Source organism: Mustelus asterias, chromosome 16 (genome assembly GCF_964213995.1).
Source record: "Mustelus asterias chromosome 16, sMusAst1.hap1.1, whole genome shotgun sequence".
In the NCBI taxonomy this organism is placed as follows: Eukaryota; Metazoa; Chordata; class Chondrichthyes; order Carcharhiniformes; family Triakidae; genus Mustelus; species Mustelus asterias.
In genome coordinates, this window is record NC_135816.1 from 18,312,196 (window position 1) to 18,335,740 (window position 23,545).

The 23,545-nt window shown below is 42.9% G+C and overlaps 1 protein-coding gene across 2 annotated transcripts in view; it reads left to right on the forward strand.

Annotated features, from left to right (window-relative positions):
- Positions 1 to 20,688, forward strand: part of sparc (secreted protein, acidic, cysteine-rich (osteonectin)) — a 31,751-nt gene extending 11,063 nt beyond the window's left edge. For both annotated transcript variants that reach the window (XM_078230716.1, XM_078230717.1), the window contains exons 2-10: positions 2,673 to 2,745; positions 3,855 to 3,899; positions 6,561 to 6,651; positions 7,901 to 8,022; positions 9,735 to 9,855; positions 14,311 to 14,447; positions 17,540 to 17,688; positions 18,730 to 18,878; positions 19,980 to 20,688. In XM_078230716.1, the coding sequence (XP_078086842.1) occupies positions 2,689 to 2,745; positions 3,855 to 3,899; positions 6,561 to 6,651; positions 7,901 to 8,022; positions 9,735 to 9,855; positions 14,311 to 14,447; positions 17,540 to 17,688; positions 18,730 to 18,878; positions 19,980 to 20,008 (900 nt within the window). In that variant the 5' untranslated portion in view covers positions 2,673 to 2,688 and the 3' untranslated portion in view covers positions 20,009 to 20,688. The remainder of the gene's footprint in view (positions 1 to 2,672; positions 2,746 to 3,854; positions 3,900 to 6,560; positions 6,652 to 7,900; positions 8,023 to 9,734; positions 9,856 to 14,310; positions 14,448 to 17,539; positions 17,689 to 18,729; positions 18,879 to 19,979) is intronic.
- Positions 20,689 to 23,545: the final 2,857 nt, after the last annotated feature.

The following is a 23,545-nucleotide window of genomic DNA, read 5'->3' on the forward strand; positions in this document are numbered from 1 at the left end:
AATACTGTGACATAATCCAAAAACTCCTGCCTAAGTAGGTGCCACACATGCAAATCCATTGCCTTGCTTGCAAGTGAGGTTGTCATGGTGGAACTGAGGCACACCATTTGCCATCTATTCTATCTCCTTGCTGACAGAGACCCTCTCAGCATTGTCTAGCTCAACCTAGATATCAGTGTACAACCACCATGTTGGTCATACTAAGCTGAGTTTGTAGTTGGGGAGTTTTCCATGATTTTCCTGCAAAATAAAAACGGTTGGCAGGAAGGGAAATGGGCCTTGAAATAAGATGTAAGAATCATATTAAAATTCAATCTTCATGACAATGAAGCTGCTGATTATCACGGAGAGTGACACAGAATGAATTTTCAGCTGGATGGAGTTCAATGGGCCCCCTTTTTTTATTGAAACTTGAAAGGATTTCCTGCAGCCAGTGAATCTGCAGACGTGGCAGCGAGTATTACCCTCCACATGATCAACTGGCAGGGATTCCACTTGATGTTTCTCGTCTCCAAAACACAGTTTGACGTTTTGCTGTTCCAAGGTAAACAAACCCAGAGGCTGTTTCCGTGAGTGCGGTAATCCTGTCAGGGCAGCCCATTCTCGCACACAAAAGTGTTGAAATAATACGCTATTTGGTGGCAGGAGAGTGTTACACAACCAAGAATAAATATGTCTGGTCTAGCCCACTTAGGCGAATAAGCACATGAACCACCCCAGTCAAAACCACATAATAGATAAAAATCAGATTGATCCCATGGAAGAACACATCGGCATCAAATCTTGATTACCTTGGTGTCTACCAAAGCGTTCAGGGAACACGTACATGGCGAATCTCCGGTTTGTAAGCTGTAAATCTGAAAACGTTGCACAGTGCTACTGTTCAATGTTAAGATTATTTTCAAACCTCTGCTGTATCTCCTGGTTCCTGAATGCGAACAGATGCCAGAGTGTGGCGACTGGGGAATTTTCACTGTAACTTCGTTGCAGTGTTAATGTAAGCCTCCGCGTGACACTAATAAATAAACTTACAAACAAACAAAGCCCATGTGAAGTGAAGGTAAAATGAGTCTTTCCCAAATTCAGAGGACAATGAGTGACCCTGGAATCAGACTAAAAGCCCTGACCCCAGACAGTGGCCCTCCCACATGGTGATGTTTTTAAATCAGACATTGGACTCTTTAAAAAAAAGATTCAATTTATCCAGCAAGCCAGTTCAACATGAGACCACTTCACATTCTTTCGCCCCTGAATATCGGTCTGTTCCGAATTTTGATTCTGACAGGAATATTTCACCAGCCTCTTATTTTTAACACGCTATCGGCAATTTTTTTTGTATGTTTTCCTTTTAGCTTGTTCCATCACAGACTACACCTAGATTCAACAAAAATAAATTTCATTTTCAACAGAGATTCTTTGTGAATGGTTGGCATGAGGTTAATTCACTCACATTCACACAAAAATGTATTCCTGGAATAAAATAATGAAGTCATCAGAAAGAACTTGCATTTATTTCATTAGTTCATGATTTCCAAAAGCATGTCATAGCCAATGAAGTAGGGGAACACGATGACCAATTGGCACACAGCATACAGTTAATGAGATAAATGATCCAGTGCACTACTTTTGTGACAATGTTAAAGGAGACATGTTGGCCAGGACACTGGGAGAATTCTTGTTTTTCTTCAGGCGTCATTGGGCTCTCAGTTTGGTGTCTTATCTCAGAGAGCATCTCTCCAACACTGCAGCCCTCCCTCAGTACTGCACTGACGTGTCAATGTGGATTATGTCCAGCAGTTTCCAGAATGAACAGTTGAATTCACAACCCCCTGATGCTGAGTCACATGTAAAAGGACAGAAGGGAGAGTTAAAGGTTCAATGTCTTTGGTCCACTAAAAAAAATGAATAGTAGTGGAGCAATGAGAGGTGTGCAGCCACTGTATTTGAAAAATAAGGATGCGTTTAATGCTTGGGAAAATAACTGGGCCTGCCAACCCAGATCATTCGTAGTGAGAAATTACAGGCAATGAATTAACAAAGTTTGGTAGCATCGGTGAAACACGACATACCTGTTTCAAGAATTCTCTTCCTGAGAACTATCCCATCACCATTCTCTCATCACAGAACCACTTTCTTCTTCACATTTTCTTATCCTCTCACATTCCTTCCAGCACCCTCCCTTTAATTTCTCCTTCCTTTTATCATCATCCCAACTACTCCATGTTCCCCGTCCCACTGGTCCATCCCCTTCCAATTCCCATTTTCATAGAATCATAGAATCGCTATAGTGCAGAAGGCGGCCATTTGACTCATCGAGTCTGCAACCACCACATCCCATCCAGGTCCTATTCCCGTAACCCCACATATTTACCCTGCTAATCCCCTGACACTAGCGTCAATTTAGCATGGCCAATCAACCTAACCTGCACATCTTGGGACTGTGGGAGGAAACCAGAGCACCCGGAGGAAACCCACGCAGACACAGGGAGAATGTTTTACTCTACTAGGAAAATAAATATCCACTTTTATTTTCTTAGAATCAAAGTTCATGTTTGAACATGTAAAATATTAATTAGCCTATAGAATAATGCTTGCAGACTGCCTCCATATTGCACTATTTAGTTAAATTCCTTTAACCAAAGCTCATTGTAACTTTTTTTGCACCTTTTCAGATCTCAAAATACAAAAATGAGGGCCTGGTTCATTCTTCTCCTCTGCCTTGCAGGCAAGGCACTGTCTGCTCCTGTAAGTATGTTTTGCATTCATGAGTGATATAAAACAAGTGTGGGAGCTGTTATATTCTGGTATTTGACATATAGGATAAAGGATTGTGCAGTCTGAACAAAATATATGTATCATGCTTGCCCGAACCAGGTCACACTTACTGTCCAGACCTAGGCTATTAACTGGCTTTGCTCCAAAGATAAATACAATAGAAATCAAAGTAGTAATGAACCCTTTGACAGAAACAGATATTTTGAATAACAATCTGTTATCTGTTGAGTTTCGGAGCCAGGAGGTCATGTTCCAACTGTACAAAACTCTGGTGCGGCTGCACTTGGAGTATTGCGTACAGTTCTGGTCGCCACATTATAGGAAGGATGTGGAAGTGTTGGAAAGGGTGCAGAGGAGATTTACCAGGATGTTGCCTGGTATGGTGGGAAAATCGTATGAGGAAAGGCTGAAGGGCTTGAGGTTGTTTTCGTTAGAGAGAAGAAGGTTAAGAGGTGACTTAATAGAGGCATACAAGATGATCAGAGGATTAGATAGGGTGGATAGTGAGAGCCTTTTTCCTCGGATGGTGATGGCTAACACGAGGGGACATAGCTTTAAATTGAGGGGTGAGAGATATAGGACAGATGTTAGAGGTAGGTTCTTTACTCAGAGAGTAGTAAGGGCGTGGAATGCCCTGCCTGCAGCAGTAGTGGACTCGTCCACATTAAGAGCATTCAAATGGTTATTGGATAAACATATGGATGATATTGGAATAGTGTAGGTTAGATGGACTTGATTGGTTTCACTGGTCGGCGCAACATCGAGGGCCGAAGGGCCTGTACTGCGCTGTAATGTTCTATGTTCTATGTTCTATCTCTTATTTTGCCACACTACTAATCACAAGATATCTTAAACAGTTTACATCCCACATTCCTTTATCATTTCAATAAAAAGAGTCTCCACAATGATTTGCTTTTTCTCCTGATTCACTGCAATGCAGTGGTGGTCCTGGCAAAGCATATTGAGTTACACTTCCAATGCAAGTATTGGACACAGAAGTTTTGAAAGTGAAGCTTTACCGTTCTTAAGAATAATTGTTCCTTTGTTGAATCTTTCTGTCTTCCTTCCCAATTTTTCAGGAGGTTCTTGTGGTTGAAGACGTTGTCGACGAAGCAGACCAAGAGGTAAAAACACATTTTGATGTCATGATGAGTTTGGTGCAGAGTAACTTTCCAAAGGCAAGCAAAAGTAGCCCTGTGAATAATGAATTGCAGAAGTAACCGGACAACAATAATGTGTCTTTAACCTGTTAGATTATAATGCAGGATGATCTGCAAAACGCTGCCAGAGTTGGAAGGTAATATACAGCACAATAGTTCCTTATCATAGAATCACTACAGTACAGAAGGAGGCCATTCGGCCCATCGTGTCTGCACTGACAACAATCCTACCCAGACCCTATCCCAGTAACCCCACATATTTACCCTCCTAATCCCCTTACACTGAGGGGCAATTTAGCAGGGCTAATGCACCTAACCTGCACGTCTTTGGACTATGGGAAGAAAGCGGAGAACCTGGAGGAAACCCACGCAGACACGGGGAGAATGTGCAAACTCCGCACAGAGAGTCACTCAAGGCTGGAAATGAACCCGGGTCCCTGGCGCTGAGGCAGCAGTGCCAGCCACTGTGCCACTATGTAACCTTTCTTCTCTTAAAATATATCCTCAAATCAATTTATAAATTTACATAAAAGTAAAATACCGCAGATGCTGGAAATCTGAAGAAGAGTCTGCAGCTCTGAAGAAGTCATACGGAATCGAAACATTAACTCTGTTTCTCTTTCCACTGATGCTGCCAGACCTGCTGCGTTTTTCCAGCATTTTCTGCTTTCACTACAAATTTCCATATTATAGAAACATCGAAGATAGGAGCAGGAGGAGGCCATTCGGCCCTTTGAGCCTGCTTCATCACGATCATGGCTGATCGTCCAACACAATAGCCTAATCCTGCTTTCTCCCCATAACCTTTGATCCCATTCACCCCAAGTGCTATATCTAGCCACCTCTTGAATACATTCAATGTTTTGGCATCAGCCACTCCCTGTGATAATGAATTCCACAGGCTCACCACTCATTGGGTGAAGAAATGTCCCCTCGTCTCCGTCCTAAATGGTCTACCCTGTATCCTCAGACTGTGACCCCTGTTTCTGGACACCCCCACCATTGGGAACATCCTTCCTGTATCTACCCTGTCTAGTCCTAAATCAGTTGCTTCCTTTTCAAGGAGAATTGCATTTTATTTAAATGTATCTGTCTTAAAATCCCTTACAATAATGTCTTGCTGTGCTTCATTTAGCTCAAGATTATGTGAATTATTAACATCACAGCTACACATGAGAGAAAATTCATTTCAAACCGTTAGTAGCTAATCAGCATTATGAACGTCTCTGTTGGGTTCTGGATGAATGCCTTTTTCAAAACTAAGCCAGAATTTAAAAATCCCTTACCATGAAAATGGATCAAATTACAATCAGTAGCACAGTACTTCCAGCAGTAAAGTGATGGAATGGGTCCATCAACAGTGCTTTCAAGTGGCACTTATTCAGTGCTACTCCTGGATGCTCAGTTTGGGTTCCACCGGGGTCACTCACCTCCTGATCTCATTACAACCTTGGTTCAAACATGGACAAAAGAGCTGAATGCCAAAGGTGAGGTGAGAGTGACTGCCCTTGACATCAAGATGGCATTTGACTGAGTGTGGCACCAGGGAGTCCTAGCAAAACTGGAGTTAGTAGATTCAGGGGGAAAACATTCCACTGGTTGGAGTCACACCTGGCACAAAGGAAGATGGTTGTGGTGGTTGGAGGTCAACCATCTCAGCTCCAAGACATCACTGCAGGAGTTCCTCAGAGTAGTGTCCTAGGTCCAACCATTTTCAGCTGTTTTATCAGTGACCTTTCCTCCATCATAAGGTCAGAAATGGGGATGTTTGCTGATTACTGCACAATGTTCAGTATCATTCACAACTCCTCAGATACGAAGCAGTCCATGTCCAAATGCAGCAAGACCTGGACAATTTCCCGGCTTGGGCTGACAAGTGGCAAATAACATTCATGCCACACAAACGCCAGGCAATGACCATCTCCAACAAGAGAGATTCTAACCATCGTCCCTTGATATTCAATGGCATTAACATCACTGAGTCCCCACTATCAACATCCATGAGGTTACCACTGATCAAAAACTGAACTGGACCAGCCATATAAATATTGTGGCTACAAGAACAGGTCAAAAGTTGAGAATTTAACAGTGATTAACTCTGTTGACTCTCCAAAGCCTGTCCATCATCTGCAGAACAAAAATCAGAATAAAATGGAATATTCTCCACTTGTCTGAATGATTGCAGCTCCAATAACTCTCAAGAAGCTTGATACCAACCAGGACACAGCAGCCCGCTTGATAGGTGCCTCATCCAGCACCATAAATATTCACCCCTTCCACCCCCTGTGCATGGTGGCAGCAGTGTGTACCATCTTTGAGATGCACTGCAGCAACATAGCTTCTTCAGCATGTCCCAAAGCTATGACCTTTTACTTTCTCAAAGGGCAAGGGCAGCAGATGCATGGGAACTAGACTACCTCGCCAAGGGATACAACTTTCTAATTTGGAACTATATCGCCATTCCTTTATTGCTGCTGGATCAAAATCCTGGAACTCCTTCCCTAACAACACCATTTGTATTGTCTCTTAGATATTCCCTGGTTATCAAACTTCTAGAAAAGGCCATCTTATATTTAAAGTGGGATAAATATCAAATTCATTCATAAACAATTTGTATTCAAATAGGCATTGCCAGTCGGAGCAAACCCAGTCCAGATTGATACAGGAGATTTTGAAGATACTGAAGATGATACCAAGAAGGACATTGAACTTGAGAGTAAGTCAAACAGCAACAGAACTAAACAAATCATACCTTGGCACTGCAGGCTAATCTTTCTGAAATCCAAACTCTGAATTGATCCAGATTCTCTTCGGCTTTAACTTGAGACTTAAATGATTTTGGAACCTTGGGCAGCCAATAGGTAGTAAGAACCATGCCACCATGATATGTGACCTTTGATGTCTTCCTATTTCCGACTTGCCCACACTGTCATTTTATACACTTCTATATTGTGCATAACTCTGTACAACATGTTGAATTTTAACTCTAAATTTCACATACATATCTCTTTATGTATGTGAATACATATGGAGAAGAGAAGTATGGAATAAAGACATGACATAATACCATTATCATAATTAAAAATAAAGTTATCACTGCTGTAATTAAGTATGATGTGGAGATGCCGGCGTTGGACTGGGGTAAACACAGTAAGAGTTTTAACAACACCAGGTTAAAGTCCAACAGGTTTATTTGGTAGCAAATGGCATTTGCTACCAAATAAACCTGTTGGACTTTAACCTGGTGTTGTTAAAACTCTTACTGTAATTAAGTATGCACAGTAAGAAGTCTCACAATACCAGGTTAAAGTCCAACAGATTTATTTGGTAGCACAAGCTTTCGGAGCACTGCTCCTTCATCAGGTGAGTCAGGAGACCAAATAAACCTGTTGGACTTTAACTGGTGTTGTGAGATTTTTTACTGTACCTACCCCAGTCCAACGCCAGCATCTCCACATCGTAATTAAGTATTTTATTTTGCAGCGTGGCTATTTTCTGGAGTAATATTCCAGTTGGAATAAAGGAGGTCATTCAGCTGATTGTAGCTTATCCATCAAAAGTAAAATCAACCTCCATGGTAGCATTCTACTGTCTCCTAAATGACTTAAACATTTTCGACTGCACTAGCCTAGTCAGAAGTCTATTCCAAGTAGTGAGCACTCTTCATACAAACAATTTGCTGACATCACTTCTGAATTTAGCTGAATCTATTCACCAGATCTAAGGTGAGAGAACAGCTGGGTTCTTTGTAACTACTACAAACACACAGTATTCAATTTCAAAGTTGCTTTGAACAATTTCATCGGCTCCAATGAGAACTTCCTGCGATTGTGGTGTGTTTAAACCACTCCCTGAAATCCTACGTATAAATAACAGGGACGGAAGTCAGTCTGAGGGCCATGAGCTCGATTATCCATCAATATGTTTACATAATGTAACTTTGCGATTTGACCATATCTTTCTAGACCCTTGTGAAAACTTCCACTGCAAAAGAGGAAAGGTGTGTGAGGCTGACGAGAACAATGAACCCATGTGCGTCTGCCAGGATCCATCAACTTGCCCACCGAGCACCGTTGAATTTGAGAAGGTCAGAGTCTAACTGTTACCTAACAGGAAAATATTACTGTCACTGAAAAATCTCCCAACAGGATGAGGGTGGGATGGAACAGGAACAATCACAACAGCTTTTAAAACAAGATATAAAAGGGATCATTGAGGACTCATATATTAACAAAGTGGGAACTGTAAAGGGCCATTGGTGACCATTCATAGGATAACATGGAGCAAACTGAGGAGTTCCCTACACCCCACATAAATAACAAACAAGAGTTTCTAAAAGTAGGACCTTGGCAGCTTTTCAGAGACAATAAAGTGAGTGATGGATGATCATTTTGCTCGTGACTTCTAGGTTGATGGACTTGAATTGTCAACTTTAGAATCATAGAATCCCTACAGTATAGAAGGAGGCCATTTGGCCCATCGAGCCTGCACCGACAACAATCCCACCCTATCCCTGTAACCCGACATATTTACCCTGCTAATCCCCCCGAAACTAGGGTCAATTTAGCACGGCCAATCAACTTAACCCACACTGTGGGAGGAAACTGGAGCACCAGGAGGAAACCCACGCAGACATGGGGAGAATGTGCAAACTTCACACAGGCAGTGACCCAAGCCGGGAATCGAACCCGGGTCCCTAGCGCTGTGAGGCAGCAGTGCTAATCACTGTGCCATTCATATTAAAGGCCTCAGATTAATATTAAACCTGTTTCTATGATTAAGTTTATTTACCTGATAAGATTTGTTAGGTTTGCACATGTTGATGTTTGAAACCAATGCAGGAAGTTACATGTTGTTTTCACTGCCCTGTGGTCAAGATCCAATTTCGAGTGTCCATATATTGAAATAAAAAGAGATTACATGATTAAATGGTCAGTAATTGTATGTCTGCATTGTGGGGCCAGGTTATCTAAAGATTGTAGTGTTCAGTGGTTCAATGTTCTGTATTTGATTATGTGAGTCTATTTACTATTGATGTTTGATTAGTTAAACCTGGATGTGGGCTCAGAGAAAAGTAAACAAAACTGTAGAAAGACTTGAAACCTGAAATATCTCCTCAGAGGCCTGTGTCCCTTCACCAGATTCCCTTTATTTAAAAACTCTATTCCACTCCTGGAGTGCCTCAGGTGCAAAATCAGAATCAGGAGTGCCAGTGGACCTATCGCTCCCATATATATATATATATACAGGTAAGGCTCCTTGATTGGGCAAGCAATTGTGACCTCAATCAGGGAGCTCATACTCCAAGAGGTTAACCTCATGGGTTGAAGTCATCACAGAACTCAGAGCTAGAAGCATGGAGTTGACATTTTAGAACACATTTTGCACACATAGAAGCCAGTGTCATCTCTGCAAAGTTCTGAGAAACAAAATATACAACACAGGTGACATCTCAGAATATAATAAAGACCCACCTGAAGCAACTCAGAACTTGAAGTTCACTATGATCATAGTACTCTTGACATTTGCACCTTAGCAGTGGCTGTGTCTCACTTGGGGATGGAGTGTGGGGTATTTTTAACTTTACCCATCAGTGAGAATGGGGCATGCTTTCAGATTGCACACTTGTTTTACACCCTTTCCAATGTTATATTCCAGTTGGGTTATTGTTGCTTAGAGCTGCCCGGAAAGTATTGCAATGAGAGCAAGTGTTTTATGGTGCTGGTGCTGGGCAGGTTGCTTTTACATTGCCTTTTTAAAACAGATAGTAACATTTCTGTATTCTATAACCTTCCCCAGGTCTGTGGCACCGACAACAAGACCTACGACAGTGCCTGCCAGCTCTTTGCCACTAAGTGTGCACTGGAAGGCACCAAAAAGGGCCACAAGCTCCATTTGGACTACATTGGACCATGCAAATGTATGTGAAATGTGCTCTTTTAGTGAGCATTATGTGCGGGACAGGATGATAAAATCTTGCAGAAAATAATATTATTTTCTACTAATGCTGTACATTGATTGTGCCATATTATCTGTTTGAACTCTGTCAATGCACTTACCCTTATGGGTTAGTTAGCTCGTGTGGTCCCATGGTTTATCAACCGAGCAGCCCCAGAATTGATCTCTTTCTGGAGGTGGAGAAACAGCCATGAAAGAGAGTGGAAGCAGCTGTTAAAGGAGAGCTGTGAAGCTCAGGAGCTGCCATCGCCTGAATATTGTAGTCAAACTTTAAAACAGTGGGCTCAATAATATCCAAATTGTTAAATGCATGGTTTGGGGTGGAACTGAGTTTATAAACCAGGAATCAATCTAATTACTGCTAGATTAGCGGTGAACTCATGAAAGCTGGTCCTAATGTCCCGAGACTGGGTGGGGATAAAAAAAGTATTGAGTGATCCTTGCGAGGAAGAGTGTTGTTTGGATGTCACATGATGATAGGTTGGGCCCAGTTGTGATACCTCAGATGAATATCCTGCCAACATTCACCATTTAGAGTCACAAATATCCCATTGAACAAGGTACTGGAGGATCACCTGACTGACCACATACAAAAGGTGGCAGGAGGTATGAGTCATAGAAGCATTACATCAAGGAGGAATCTGTTTGCAACAACAAGTCTGTTGGCTGTCTGTAGAGCGATCCAATCAGTGCTATTCCCTCACTTTATCCTCATAATCCTGCAATTTTATTCCCCTCAAGTTCCACCAGCCTCCTTTTAAAATCAGTATTTGTCTCCACTTCCACCACCCCAGGGCAGCACCTTCCAGGTAATTACTATGCACTACATCAAAGAGTTCTTTCTCGCATAACCGCCTGCATTTCTTGCTCAAAGCTTTAAATCTGTGTTCACCAGTTCTTTGACCACAAGCTAACAGGAGCAACTTTACCTTTGCCTACTTTATCTCACTCATCTTGTCATAATCTTCTACGCCTCTATCAACTCTTCTTTCAATCTCCTTTAGTTCCAAGGAGAACAGCCCCAGCTTCTCCAACCTAATCTCTCATCCCTGTAATCATGCTGGTAGATTTCCTCTGCACCCTGTCAAGGACCCTTCTTAAATCAGAACTGGATACATTACTGTCCTCATGTCGTAAACAGAGCTTTCAAAAGGTTCAGCATAACACTCCTCCTTTTGTACTCAATGCCTTTATTTATGAAGCTGAAGATCCCACATGCTTTTCTAATTACTCTCTCAATATACCCTCGCAACTTGAAAGATCTTGTTCATGAGCAACAAGGTCCCTTACAAGGTCATATACTCTTTAGAACCATGCCATTAAGTCTTCATTGCTGCTCCCCATGCCTTCTGCCAAAATGCATCACCTCACACCTCCCTGTATTAAATTCTAACTGCTACTTGTCTGCCCATTTTGCTTACCTAGTCCTGGTGCAGTTGACTGGTTTCATCCTCACTGTTTGTCAGACATCCAGGTCTGGTATCGTGGACACATTTTGAAAATTTATACTGCAACGTGTCAAGTCATTTATTTATATCAACATAAGCAGTGGACCCTCGGTAAACATTACTGTGTACCACCCTCCAGTCCGAACAATCACCAGGCTGGGATTTTCCAAACCCATTAGGGTGGCACGGTAGCACAGTGGTTAGCACTGCTGCTTCACAGCTCCAGGGTCCCGGGTTCGATTCCCGGCTCGGGTCACTGTCTGTGTGGAGTTTGCACATTCTCCTCGTGTCTGCGTGGGTTTCCTCCGGCTGCTCCGGTTTCCTCCCACAGTCCAAAGATGTGCGGGTTAGGTTGATTGGCCAGGTTAAAAATTGCCCCTTAGAGTCCTGAGATGCGTAGGCTAGAGGGATTAGTGGGTAAATATGTGGGGGTGGGGCCTGGGTGGGATTGTGGTCGGTGCAGACTCGATGGGCCGAATGGCCTCCTTCTGCACTGTAGGGTTTCTATGATTTCTATGATTTCTATGACTATCGTGGCGGGACCCGCCATGGTAGATTCGGCAGCCATTGGGACCCGACAGTCCCGGCAGTGGGCGGGGCTGGAACGTCCCGCCACATGTCTCACTGTCTTCTGTCTTTAAGCCAGCTCCGATGATGGGTCAACCAGACTCGAGACGTTGGCTCTATTTTCTCTCCACAGGTGCTGTCAGACCTGCTGAGATTTTCCAGCATTTTCTATTTTGTTTCAGATTCTAGCTTCCGCAGCTTCTATATTATGTGGCATTAGGACTCAGATTACCCATGGTCTTACTGAATGCTGGAGTAAGATTGAGGGGCTGAATGTTCCTCTGAGGGCTACAGGATTCACCATGAAGGCGGGAAATTTTTAAAATTCATAATGCACACTGTCAAAAAGATAATTATCTGAAAGGATTAGGCAGCAGAAAAAATAAAAAGGATAGTGAGGGAAATGAATCGCAGAGAGTAGAAACGGCAAAGAGAAAAACAAGAAAAAGAGATGTCTGCCTTGGATGCTTCTGGCAAGCACAATAAAAGTTGTAAGCAGCGTATTATAACTCACAACACCTATTTATTCACTGAGGGCATAGTTTCAGCACATTACAAACATCTTCTAACCTTAGAGATTGGAATGGAGACTCACTGTTAGATTTTACAAAGGCTTTCACATACTCAGCTTTTCTATCAAGGCAGCAGCTGTCATGAGGCCAAGGCAGTGAATGAAGGGGTGCAGGGTTTCAAGGAGGGGGAACATTCATTTCTTTGAATACTTAGCACTGTAATAGGACCAGTCTATCACTCTGCGCCACACTCTGTTCCAATAAGGATCACTTCAATGGAGCATAGGAAGGGTTTATAACGCTTCCTATACAATGAGAGGTATTGTTAAAACAACAGCCTTGAGTCTGTTCTGCAAAACTTATTAACTATTTGACCAGATAAATGCATCCCCCTTAAGAAGGCGGTACTAAACTTCCTGCACCAGATCCAGAAATACAAACTAACTTAATCCATGATTACTGTGGCTCAAGGAATACTTTGATTTTGCAGTATGTTTGATTTTTCTTTGCAATATGCACATCTGGATATCTAAACACATGAAAGATGCTTCAAAGCTCAGAGAGTTTATTGCAGAAAATTATTTTATAATTAAAGTCATTCCAAGTTGATTCTTTCCTGCCTCATAACAGTACAATTTTCCTATTTCTCCCCTGCCACCCTCCACTACCCTCCAGCCGTCAGCTGATGACATGAAGTGCACTCTGAGTGAGACATCTTTTCCATCACTTAACTCTTCCTCAAATTGCCACTTGTCCCTGCACACAGCGTGCATCTCTTTTGTTGTTTGTGGAATCTTGCTGTGTGCAAAATGGCTGCTGTCTTTGCCTGCATAACAATCACTGCATTTCAACGTAATTTATTACATGTGAAGCATTTTTGAGAGATTTCTGAAAGATGTGATAAGCTGTTGCCCATGCAAGTCTTTTACTGTTTGAATGTGAAATGTCGTCTTGGAATATGCAATGTCCGTGGGAAGTGCATGTTATTGGATGAATTTCTGTAGGCATCAATGACTTGACAATACAGACATCTGTTCTGAATGCTCACCACACGGGGTTAACTACTGATTTCCACTTAAGAGGAGATTAGATATCTTTAGAGTGATACCTCGTCAAGCACTGGTGTTCACTGGAAAATCTTGGGCTCACTGTCTGTGATTTTCTGCTGCATGCTTCCAACATACGTGGTACATACAGTAGACGAGAACTTGGACGATCTACCCTGAACAATTAGTTTCTGAATGACATCCCTTAATAAAAAGAAACAGGGGCCCTTTTATATCTGTCCAACTCTTTATATCCAACTAGTCCCATTCCACTGTCCTTTGCCCGTAGCCCTGCAAATTAACCCCCTTCAAATACTTACCAATTTCCTTTTGTAATGGATTATTGAATCTGCTTTTGCCTTCCTTTCAGTCCGCACTATTTAGATCAGAACAACTCGCTGTGTTTAAAACACTATTTAAAACAGAACATCCCGCCTGTGATTCATTTCTTAAATTTGAGTCCTCTGATAACCGACTGTTGTGCTACGGGAAACAATTTATTCTTTACTTTTGTCAAAACCGGTCATGATTTTGAACACCTCTATTAAATCTCCCCTTAACCTCCTCTGTTCTAAAGAGAATAATCCCAGCTTCATTAATCTCTCCATGACCGTGAAGTCCTGCATCCCTGGCACCATTCTGTCAGCTTATTTGGCTGTGAACTGTCTTATTCTCATGCTCGTCTGTGTTTATAGGCCTGGAACCGTTAATTTTCCATCTGTTGGCTTTTCCAAGGTTTGGACAGAATGGAAACTTAATTACTCCAAGATACAATGAAATAAAGTAACTAATTCACACAGGGTTTTTAATTCCTTTATCTGATCTCTTTGGAATTCCTCTGCAGTCATCCAAGAATGTGCTGATAATGAACTGGCTGAGTTCCCTCTGCGCATGCGTGACTGGCTGAAGAATGTTCTGGTGACCCTTTATGAGCGTGATAATGAGGAAACAAACCTTCTCACTGAGAAGCAGAAGATGAAGGCAAGAAAACTCACCCATTTTGCTTTTAATGATTTAAGGAGTTCGCCTCGCGGTTTAAAAACACATTTCCTCTTCTTTTGGTATTTAGTTACTTGTAGGCAGTGTGTAAGAATAGCTCAGATCACACACCCTCTAGTGTTAATCGCTATCCCTTTGAGAAAGTATTTGACTTCTGTCTGACAATCCTCCATGGTGGTATGCCAGAGATTAGAAATGAATCAGTTACAATGACAGGGATCATAGAATCCTACAGCTTGGATCCATACAGCATAGGTCCAGCACGCCTCTGCAAAGTCATGGTCTACATGTATGTTGTAGTTCCAACGGGGTACATGTCCATGCTCATGCATTCATAATGCAGCTATGGCTACATACAGCAACCTGCATGGTTGTGGTTTTCAAATATTTCTGTTTTGAAGTAAATTTTGACGTACTCTGAGAACAGCCTAAAAATACTGACACTCGGGGCCTGATTTTACCAAAACTTCGCACCCGTTTGCGGGCGCGAAATCACGGTAAAGTTGGGCGTCGGGCCTTTAACGCGATCTGCACTCGAATCCGAGCAGATCGCGCCTTTACCGACACCCGATTCGGGTGCGGGTCTGGCCCGCGCCCGAATCAGGCGGCCCGATGATTTAAATGCATTTGCATGCATTTAAATTGACTTAATGAACCGCGCGCCCAACTCTACCACCAAATCCCACATTACTGTCTTCTGGCCCGATCCGTGTCCGCGCTGTTACCGACCTGCAAAATAAAAGTCTGAAGTCGCCACTGCAGCCTCCGAAGAGCGGGGTCAGAGGCTGCAACGGCTCTCTGACCCAGGTCATCCTCTGGTCGGGGCGGGAGGGGGGTGGGAGGAGGAGAGGGGGTGTGACGTCTCATCCCCTGGGGTGGGGGGGGGGGGGGGTTGGGGGGTGGGAGGGGAGAGGGTGTGACGTCTCATTTCCTGGGGGGGGGGGGGAGGGGGTGTGATGTCTCATCCCCTGGGGGGGCGGTGGGTGGGGGGGTCGGCTGCCAGTCTGCGGCCGATGCCTCCTGGCACCATCACTGGTACACTACCAGCCACAGATTACTCTTCCCTGCAGGGGCAAGAGAGCGGGAGAGATGGTTGTGGCTGGTAGTGTACCCGTGATGGTGTATCCCTTTACACTGTGGAATCGGCCAGTTCTGCTTCATCTTCTTAGCGAGGAATCGCTTCATCCTGAAGGTTTCGTGAGATGGCATGGCCACATGTCCACTCCGGCAGGAGGCATCGGCCGCAGACTGGCAGCCGACCCCCCCCCCCCCACCCCCCCCCCCCCCGCCCCCCGACCAGAGGATGATCGTCAAAGAGCGGCTCTCTCCACTTTCTGCTTTTTTTTTTTCGTGCCCGGGCGCGCTTTGTCAGATTTTTTTCGAACTGCGCACACGCAGTTCAGAGCTCCGATTGGTCCGGCAGCGCTCAGCCCCGCCCACAGTGCGGATCGGGCTGGAGCCGGCAAAACGCGTATGGGCGCGCTGGAAAGAGGATTCCAGGCGCGGATCTATTTGCTGCCCAGATTCGGCACTTAGACTCAAAATGGTAAAATTCCCCCCTCAGTGTACACGGGAGAACACTCAAACACAAACATTTTAATTTTAGTGATCACTTTTATCTCCTTCCAGATTCCCTCGGCCCAAAGACTTCAGTGCTGCATAGGAATAGATGTGATGGATCCTTGAAAAATCTATTAATGCTATTCTAAATTAATATGCACGCTAATTTCTTAAACACATTGACTTCAATATAACAACACCTCCCTTCGCCCTCCTGCCAGCTGTCAGGAAGTGATCAAAGGGGATAAAATCAGAAAAATGGGGAACCAATTGGCTATGCCCTTTACTCTTTTAACAGTGGCAGGTTTTGACCCATCCTGGAGAGGTGTCAGATTTCAGTGTGACATTAAAATCAGACTTCCACAGCACAATTCAGAGCCTGATTCAAATTTAACAATTGACGGCCAAGATTCTTGCAGCTCTTGAAATCTGGGAGTGAAAGAGAGACCAATCCATCAGCTCCAGATAGTAGGATCCTCAAGGAATTCTGTGACCTCTCTATAGCTCCTGTGATTGACTGAAACACCTTCAACTCCCAATTTGCCGCATTCTCCACAATCCTACGTGTCCCTGACTGTGACCTCCTGACATTGGATTGCCCATCAATCTTGCCAGTTGCTAGGCAGAAAATAAATTATGGTGAGGTTCATTTGTTAAATGTGGCAGGGCCCCCAATGTCCCTGGGTATCATCGATGTTCCTTGGCTCCCGTTCACCCTCTCAGCAAATGTCATTGAGTTATGAGGGCACAGCAGGAGGCAATTTGGCCCATCAGCTCCATCCGATCTCTCTTTACAGCATTCCAGTAAGTCCCACTTCCCCTCTCTATCCCTGTTACTCTGCCAGTGCCCATCCAATTTCCTTTTCAAATCATTCATCATCTCTCCATCTTTAGGCTGAGAGTTTCAGGTCATTGCCACCTGCTGCTGAAAATAGTTCTTCCTCGCATCTCCCCTGAATCTCTTGCCCAAAATCTTAAGGTATCCCGACTACTGTTTGTAAATGTTCAGTTCTTTTGCTAAAGATCTGGCTATGGGCCAAGTGCTGGTAAATGGGATCAAGTGGGAGTTCAGGTGTTTCTCGCGTGCCGGTGCAGACTCGATGGGCCGAAGAGCCTCTTCTGCACTGTATGATTCTGGATCTTTTCAAAATGGAGTCCTATAACTAATTTAGGGCCACCTAGCCTGTGATATCTGGGCGACTATTTCCATTTGAGCTTATATTTCTTCTTACAATCATTTCTAATGTTTGAATTTAGTGGACTTAAGATTTTGAGATAATCACTTCCACATTGATAGACTAATCATAATCATGGGCAGCACAAATCATTAGAATGGTGCAATTTAATGGAAACATCTCTGGTTTTGAAACATTCTCCAAGACCTAAGCGGACATGTGCTGATACCCTGCCCCTTTCTGGTCTGTTTCTGCTGTCGCAATGTGACATTATATTGGAAGAAGCACTATTGTCACCACTATAGTATGTCTGCTGATTGTTATCCTTCTGTCCAACAGGTGAGGAAGATGTATGAAAACGAAAAGCGTCTGCAGGCTGGAGAACATTCTTTGGATCTTCTGGCTCATGACTTTGAGAAGAACTACAACATGTTCATCTTCCCTGTTCACTGGCAATTTGGGCAGCTTGATCAACACCCAGCTGACAAGTATGCTTCTCTAGGGCCACTGGATATGTGTAGATCAGGGATCTTGCTGACAAGAATCTTCTATTTTATAGATACTTAGCTATTAATCCTGTCTTGGAAAATATATCAATTTTTATGGTTTCTCAGTAGTGCACACAACAAAAATTACCTGCGTATTGAGGATGGAGGTACATGAATCCTCCCTTATCTGGTTTTTCCCAGTACAAGTTTTCTTTGGCCTTTGTCTTTCTCTTTTTTCAGTTTGTAATTCCACGTGCTGATCTTTAAGTATATTCACACACCCCCTGCGGTCAGGAATTTTGGTGTGCAAATGAGCATTGCTGACTTTTTCTTAGAGACCTCATTGACTGTTCTATATATTTCTTTTGAGATTGGTAGCCACAAGGACACAAGAGATAGGAGCAGGCATAGATCATGTGGCCCATTGAACCTTCTCTGCCATTCAATATGATCATTAAGTCGTCTCACAACACCAGGTTAAAGCCCAACAGGTTTATTTGGTAGCACGAGCTTTCGGAGCATTGCCCCTTCATCAGGTGAGTGATCATGGCTGATGTTGGGCCTCAACTCCACTTCCCTGCCCACTTCCCTTAATTGCCTCAGAGACCAAAAATCTGCTTATCTCAGCCTCAAATACAGTCAATAATGGAGCATTCACAACCCTTTTGGGCATAGAATTCTAAAGATTCACAACCCTTTGAGTGAAGAAATTTCTCCTCATCTCAGTCTGAAATGATTGGGAGGCTGTGCCCCTGGGTTCTAGATTTCTACCATGTGGATAACCATACAGGGCAACAAAGTTCATTGTGCATCTGCCGACACTTGGAAAGAATTATCCCTCAGTCCAATTCCATGCTCTTTCCTCATGGCCCTCTGGATATTTTCCCTTTCAGGTGTATATTCAACTATGTGGAGAATCCTAAAAATTGATATCCAACTTTTTCAGTACATTAGATCACCTGACAGCTGTTTGCTGCATCGGTAAGTTATGTTTTTAAATGAATCTAAACCTTGCAAAACATACCTTTGTTTTAAATCCAGGTACCTTTCTCACTCTGAGCTGGCTCCTCTACGCGCCCCGCTCGTCCCAATGGAGCACTGCACCACCCGCTTCTTCCAGAAGTGCGATGCAGACAACGACAAATACATTGCCCTTGAGGAGTGGGCCACATGCTTTGGTATTAAAGAAGGTGAGTTTCTCAAGGCAGCTAAGGACAAAATCTGCCCCTACTCACGAGCTGAAATTTAAACTAACTTTCCACCAGCAATGGTTAAATTGAAGGGAATGAGAAAGGTGATCAGGGCAATTTCTTCACTCTGGAAAACTTGGGGATATCATTTACAAAAATAAAATGCCTGGAAGAATAAAAGATTTCAGGCCAAACTACTTTGTATCAAGGTTATTAGAATCATAGAATCCCTACAGTGCAGAAGTGCAGACCGACCACAATCCCATCCAGGCCCTATCCCCATAGCCCCATGCAGTTACCCTAGCTAGTCCCCCTAACACTAAGGGGCAATTTTAGCATGGCCAATCAACCTAATCCGCACATCTTTGGACTGAGATGCGTGGGCCTCTGGTTAAACTGGTGACAACTTGACTTATCGTTGGGTTGAATGGTGTGGATTTGTGTGCCAGGGAAGAATATTTAAATCTATAATCCCAAGATATCATTCCAGTGCAGCGATGCTGATCTTTGGATAAGGTATCAAACCGAGATGCTGTCTACCTGTTCTAACAGTTCAGGTGGAGGTTAAAAATACCTACCAGAGAAAAGAAAGCTCTCCAATTTCATGTCTAATAAATTCCTTTCTTGTGCAATCACAGCAAAAAATTAAATACCAGACTGACTGGTCATTCATTTCAATGTTGTGGCATATTGCTGATACATAATGGCTGTCACGTCTGTTTCTAAAAATAATTGATTGCATGAAGTTTACGGGGGTCATTTTGAACTTCTTGCAGGCTCATAAATCAGATAGTGTAAATCAGACTCTTGTCATAGAAGCCACTCAGTCTTTTCTTTTGAAGTCAGTGGAAAGGATTGTTGGGCAATTTCTCAGTGGATGATGCTAACTTGACTCTCTGAAGGTAAATTGAAAATTAACCCCACTCCCATCCCTGAGGCCTTTGGGTACGATAAGATCCTAAGTAGCAAGCATTACAATTATCACAATAAAACTGCCACTTGTAAATATAAAATTATGTCTTGTGTACTATGATGAAAATGCAAAGCATCTTGTCTAATGAACTATCAGCTAATTTTAATATTTGTTTCCTTTCTTTGCAGAGGATATTGATGGCAACCTTCTGATATAAACTCTCGTGTTTCTATGCCTACTGCTGCCCATTGCTACCTTCGGGTAGTGGTGCTATGTAGAGTCTGACTACATTAATGGTGCTACTCTCATTTATTATCTATACCACTGTAACACAGTGCATGTGCTTCCAATAACATCTTGTCAACAAAAAAGACATACATCTTCCTTCAATTGTTGAATCACGATCATATTTTGTTCTTTTTTAAGTGTCCTTGTCCGTTTAGAGAGTAACTTTGCATGTGTTAACATAATAGTACTATCTAGATTGTTGTCCATGGAAGGAAATAATTCGTATTAAATTAGCCCTTTAATGTCCAGAAGTCAGGTGATTCATAGCTTCTCTCCTTTGTACAGGTAGACAGTGATTGGTGTATTTTGATGGCTGGGTGTTAGAGAATTAATTTCAGTATGCTGTTAAAAGTTGTGTTGGATTTACATTTAAGGCAGGGGTGCTAATGTGATTTGTTTTTCACCTAAAGTGGATTGTAAAGCAGAAAACTGGACATGCCAATGTTAATAAGTATGTACATGGATTTGGAAAATGAGAATGTGATCGTACAGGTTGGAGAAAGTCTACCTCGAACGTACCCTTTTGCTATTCGCTAACTCATGAGAAGCACACTTTCAATATTTTTCTTTCTAATAAAAAAAATTAAAACAAAATCTTTCTTGCATGCAGTTGAGATGTTGGAGGTGTTTTATTTCACTGCAGAGGCCAACTTATTCCAACTTTTCTATCTTCGGTACGTTGTACCTGGTCAGGGAGCTAAGGTATTTTCTGTTACATGCTTCTCAACTGTTCACTGTACAATGTAATAAAACGACACTACAGTGCTACAATATATTGCATCTACTACTTATTCACTATTCCACAAAGGGAAAAGCTGTGTGTGTGTGAAGATACACTTGAAAAATAGAGTTTGCAGGATTGATGATGCACTCCAGCCCCCATGGTGCCCACTGGTCATGAAAGGCCTCAGTGGACATCCCACGCTCTCTTTCCAGTGACACACAGGTGAGAACATATCCACAGAAGAGGGGCAAACAGTTGGGTTGGATGACACCCTCAACTATCTGCTGCCTGGACTTATTAATGGCCACCTTGGCCTGATCCAGGATTAGGCTTACAGGTATGCCCCCCTCCCTCCTCATCAGCGGGTGGCCAAAGATCAGGCGCGTAACCAAATGTTGAGAAACAGCCCTTTCAAATAACAGAAGAGGGGCTGCAACCTTGAGAAATCTACGTAAGCATAGAACATGGATTTCTCAAGGCTGGAGAAAATCTAACTCCATATACCTGTCTTTTCCCCATATCCCTTAATAGCTTTGGCTAATGAAACAATCTCGGATCTAAAATTAACAATGTTTGCAGCTTCAATTGTTATTTGTGGAGGAGAGTTCCAAACATCAACCATCCATTGTGTGGAGATATGTTTCCTCATTTTACTTCCAAAAGTTCTAGCTCTAAACTTTAGATGATGCCCCCTATAGTCTGATTGTACATCAGACAGTAAAATTCAAACCCTGCCCTAGGGATCATGAACTGCTACGCAATATAAAAACAAATATTTCTCACAGAGTGTGTAAACTGCATTCTCTACTATTCTTCCCATTGTATTTATAAAATTCTAACAGGGTTAGACAGGATAGATTCAGAAAGAATGTTCCCAATGGTGGGGGAGTCCAGAACTAGTTTGAGAATAAAGGGTAAACCTTTTAGAACTGAGGTGAGGAGAAATTTCTTCACCCAGAGGGTGGTGAATGTGTGGATTCACTCCCACAGAACATAGTTGAGGCCAAAACATTGTCTGATTTCAAGATGATATTCGATATAGCTCTTGGAGCTAAAGGGATATGGGAGGAAGGGAGGGTCAGGATATTGAATTCGATGATCAGCCATGGTCAGAATGAATGGCGGAGCAGGCTCGAAGGGCTGAATGGCCTACTGCTTCTCGTTTCTATGTTTCTATGCATTTCCAGCAATACAGTACATTATAGATTTTGTCTGATACGATCTGAGCTTTATGTAATGCAAATCAAATTTACTGTGGAAAATTGGCCGAATTGCATCCCACGCAATATAGGCCAAAATGTTCTGATTGGTCCCATCGATGATTTCCCCAGCGGCTCAGGGTGCGAACAACGGGAAAACCCATCAACAGGGATGGTACCAAAAAGTCCCGCCGCCAGCCAATGATGGGCTGTCTCTTGCCACCACAAAACACGCTGCACGGGGTTGGGGAGGTGGGGCGGAAAGTCCACTACAAGGCTGTACAAAATTAGTATGACGCAATATAACAATCCATCGTGTGGTACAAATAAATTGAGAATTATAGATTGCAATACAAATTTTGGCACATTCAAATACAAATAAAGGTGATGTCTAGTATGTTAGCAATTATAAAATTCACAGATCAAAACTATGCATTGTTGTTAGCTGCAATACACAGGATAACTGAAGTTTCTACGTGATAGTGGATAGTAAGGTATAAACTATACATGCATTCTAAACGATGCAGAACATAATTTATATCACACAGTAATGCAAGCCACACATAAATGTGACTTCACCTATACCTCTGCATAAAAGGGGCTGTAAATCTTCTTGTGCAAATGGAATTGCAAACAAATTGATAAATCATTTGTTGCATCACAGGATGGGTGTACCAAGAGATGAGGAATCACAAAACAACAGGGCATTGTGAAAACGATGAATCAACAATGTGAAGTGTTTATGTGTGCAAAATCAATAAGAGATGGCTTTGATAGCACAAATCACTGCATGTTACAATACAATAGCTTGCATTATATTAAATATCTGTAATGTAGAAAATTGCTTCATGACCATTCACAGAACCATAATGAGATATAAATAAATGGCAAGCCAAAGGAGGTACAGGGTGGTAAAGTGGTGGAGGGGTGGACTGGAGGGAAAATGCGATTAAAAACCTTTATCAAAGCTGTGTGCTTTAAGGAGGCTCTTAAAAGATGAAGGAGGTGAGGAGGGAATTCCAGAACATAGGCCCTAAACTGCTTATAGCATGGCTGTCCATGGTGAATCATAGAATCCCTACAGTGCAGAAAGAGGCCATTTGGCCCATCAGGTCTGCACCGACCACAATCCCACCCAAGCCCTATTCCCATAACCCCGCATATTTACCCTGCTAATCTCCCTGACACTACGGTTAATTTAGCATGGCCAATCAACCTAGCCCGCACATCTTTGGACTGTGGGAGGAAACCGGAGCACCGAAGGAAACCCATGCAGACACAGGGAGAATATGCAAACTCCATACAGACAGTGGCCTGAGACCAGAATTGAACCCAGGTCCCTGGCGCTGTGAGGCAGCAGCACTAACCACTATACCACCGTGGTGAGGTACAAAATTGCCTCTCCCTTAATGTGGTTGCACCTTCTTTAGTTGCATTGACACCAGTAGGTCGTCCCATCCAGACCATATTATTTGCCAGTCTGCTGGAATAAACACCTGCTGATATCACGGAATCAAAGGAACTTACTTAAAAGACTTAGGAC